The sequence below is a fragment of the Lipotes vexillifer genome, unplaced genomic scaffold, assembly GCF_000442215.2.
Source record: "Lipotes vexillifer unplaced genomic scaffold, Lipotes_vexillifer_v1.1 scaffold1063, whole genome shotgun sequence".
Taxonomy (NCBI): Eukaryota; Metazoa; Chordata; class Mammalia; order Artiodactyla; family Lipotidae; genus Lipotes; species Lipotes vexillifer.
Window position 1 is genome coordinate 3,356,952 of NW_006799734.1, and position 3,341 is coordinate 3,360,292.

The window sequence follows — 3,341 nt, forward strand, 5'->3', positions numbered from 1 at the left end:
AGAGACCCACAAAGACAGAGATCAAGAGAGGGAGGAGGGGAGGGGCAGACAGAGGCACTAGGAGGGAGAGAGAGTCAGGGGCCAGTGGACACGCTGGGCTGTGTGTAGGGCTGTGGATATGGACGTGGGTGCAGGTGCCGCTCATGGGGACCCACACGGGCCGGACCCCCCAGACCCCCCAACCCTACACTCAGGTGGGACCCTCCGTCAGGGACAGTCCTGCTTGCTGTTCCCTCAGAGCCTCAGCAGTGCCTCCCCTAGGGAGGGGGTGGCATCGTGCTCCGGGGGCCCCAGCGTTGCCAGGCAGGCCAGGTGTGAGCAGAGATGGCAGGGACCTCCCCCTGCCCTCACCCCCATGGGAGGCAAGGACGTGCACCAGGAAGACCCCAGAGGGCGCTCTGCTGCCCACACCCTGCCCCCTCAAAGTCGCAGGGTCTGCGCTCCCTAGGGGAGGCTTGTTGGTGACGTCCCTGACACAACAGAACCCCGTAGAAAAATCATGACCATGTGGTAGAAAAAAATGTCCCATTTATTTATGTTCCTAAAGTTTGGAACAGTCAGCCCTGAAACAGGGAGGGTAACAAGGAAGAGAGTTTCAGCAGCTGGCAGATCACAAGGGCGAGGGCCGTGCCATAGCCACCTGCTCCTGTTCTGGGTGGATGGCAGCTGATGTCGCCGCTGCCCCAGGACGGGGTCTGGGGAGAGCACCTGTGGCAGGAAGTGCGCTGAGTTCTGTATCTACCCAGGCTCTCCACCCTTGGGTGAGGGGGGCCCTCTCAGGGCCCCATCCACACGACAGGACCTCCCAGCACAGGCTGGATCAGAGCTTCCGGCCCAGCTGCTGTGCCCCCAACTCCACCTGGGGTCCACTGGGGACGCAGGGACCCTTGTCCCAGACTCACAGGTGAAGCCCAACTCGAGTGCCGCTGGCCACACACAGCTTGTTGAAAAGAAAACGAAACCGAGATTCCAGCTAAACTCAGGAAAGCTCCCCCTGCGTCCAGGATGCACCCCATAGGGGCTGCACCTGGGGACTGTGGTCCATGGCCTGCATCGTCTGGAAGGCAGGGGAACACGCTCCCAGAGGGCGCCCTGCTCTGAGACACCCCACGTCCATCGTGGGACTCTGCTCGGGGGTCCACGTGCTCCTACCCGGGCCTCTTGCAGCCTAGGAGTGTGGGAGCGTTCAGGGCATCACGGGGCGTCTTTGTAGGCATGACAGCGGGGAGCCCATGACGTGATGCCCAGGCCCCAAGGGGTGTGCTGACTGGTGGCCCCATGCCTGGCAGAGGAGGTGGTCAGGAGCCTTGGCTTGTGTGTCTCCTTCCCAGACCTTGTGACCTGCTGTGCACACATCAGGGTCGAGGTTCCTCTGCTCTGAGGGGGGGTTCTCCCTGAGGGGCCACATCTCATCTAGATGCATCACAGCTGCCAAAAGAATGACCTCTCTTACTCAGGTCCCCTCCTCCCCCAAGGTGCTCTCGGACTCGGGACGTGCATCTTCTGAAGACGCAATTGGGGCCCAGCAAGGCCAGGGATATGGCCCCAGAAACGAGAGCGTCCTCTAAGGCTGACACCCACAGGTCTGGGTGAGTGAGTGAGCGGTGTGGCGGCTGCAGCCTCAGCCGGCATCCCTGGGCGTCCGAGTCCCAGGGTAAAAGGGTTTGGGCCCTGCAATGTGTCAGTTCAGTGTTCGCTGTTCTGACCCAGCACGTGAGTGTGAGTGTGCGTGTCTGCCCACGTGTCCCGCAAGCAGCAACGGTGTGAATGGGAGCACTTAGACAACTTCGCATGTGGTTTGTGGGAAACGGTCTACTTGACAGGCACAAGGAATCCACCTTTACCGGCAGACCTTTAATCAGATCTGGGCGCACGTTCGCAGCTGCAGGCCCTCAGTGCAGCCCAGCACGGGAGCGGAGGGAGGGGCTGTGGGACAGGCGGGCCCCTGCCTGGGACGGTCTCCTGGCGCCCTTCACAGCCCCCCAAGACGCCCAGGCTCTGAGACCTCAGTGGAGGAAGTGGCCTCACAGATGAGGACCCTGCAGGGCCTCTTCCTAGAGACGGCGTGTGTCCCGCGGCTCCCACCCAGGGCGGTGCCGTGCACAGCGCGCGGGGTGTGTGGGGCGTGTGCGGGCTGTGGCGCACGCAGAGGTCTCGCCCGCTGAGTCGGGCGTGGGGAGGAGTGACAGTGCCAGCTGCGCCGTCTGGCGAGCAGGGCGGGAGCCTCCTCTGGGGTGGGGGGAAGTCGGGGGGGATGGGGGAGCAGCCAGGCCTGGCCCACCGCCCCCTCCCGGCGTGCCGTTAACATCCGCGGTGCATCCGCGCTCTGGAAGCATTGGGACAAGGTGGAGACACGGTCAGGCAGCCTGGGTGGTGGCAGCGTGCCCAGCGCCCCAGGGATCATGGTGGAGCGTGTGGCCTGCCAGTCAAACCACCGGTCCAGATGCCCGAGACGTGAGGGGTTTTGTCCTGGCAAAGGGATCAGGTCACTGTGAGTGACCCAGGGCGTGAGCACCAAGGACTGGTCCCTGGACTCTGGCTCAGCACGCACTTAAAATCGGACCTCCCCTTCTGGTGCTGCCCAGGAGGGGGCCGGAGGCATCGCCCCAGAACCTGGGACGTGCCTGCAGAGAGGAGAGCTTTACGACCCCGTGTGGGTGAAGGCACTGAACCGGCAGGCCCGGCGGGTGACGAGTGGCTTCCTGTGGGATTGGTCCCCTCAGTCTCTCCTTTTCAGGGGATGATGTCTCTGTGTGTGCGTCCAGGGTTTCTGGGGTCTCCTGTGCTCCCTACTTGCGGGGCTAGGTGTCATGGCTCTCCTGACATCCCTGAATGTAGAAACACACGTCTGCATCAATGCAGGGAAATACTGCGTCTTGACCAAGACACGATCCCGTCAGAAGGCGGGACTGGGGGCCGAGCAAGCGTCCCAGGGAGGGCAGAGTCCCTGAGCCTGGTCCATCTGGGGCTGGGTTCAGAAACCTCCTTGGCCAACCAGTAGCCCTCCTTCACCCAGGACTGCAGGGGCTCTAACAAGGCCCGCCTGGAGTCGGGGCTCTGGGGAGCCTGGAACCTGCACATGCTGGAAGGCACAGGTGGAGCCTCCGCACGGCAGGCAGAGCCCAGGTGATGCTTCAGGAGGCCTGCAAATCTAAGTGACTCAGAGTCGCGGGAGATGGAGCCTCCGGCCCCCTCCTGGGTCACTCTGGTTTCACAGGCAGCCCGCTGGGTGCCGGAGTGTGCGTGTGGGGTTGATTCACACACAGGATGGCCCACAAGGGGGCTCTGTGTGGTCACCGGCGGCCCAGCATCTCTTGGGCGGGTACTGACCCCCCCCCCCC

At 63.4% G+C, this 3,341-nt stretch overlaps 1 protein-coding gene across 1 annotated transcript in view; it reads right to left on the reverse strand.

The window, feature by feature from the left end:
* The window catches only part of LRRC14B (leucine rich repeat containing 14B), an 11,324-nt gene that overhangs the window by 6,902 nt on the left and 1,081 nt on the right, over positions 1-3,341 (reverse strand). Inside the window, exons 2-3 of the mRNA XM_007471929.1 lie at positions 2,282-2,469; positions 2,086-2,229 (exon numbers count right to left, since the gene is read on the reverse strand). Coding sequence (XP_007471991.1) covers positions 2,086-2,229; positions 2,282-2,469 — 332 coding nt within the window. The remainder of the gene's footprint in view (positions 1-2,085; positions 2,230-2,281; positions 2,470-3,341) is intronic.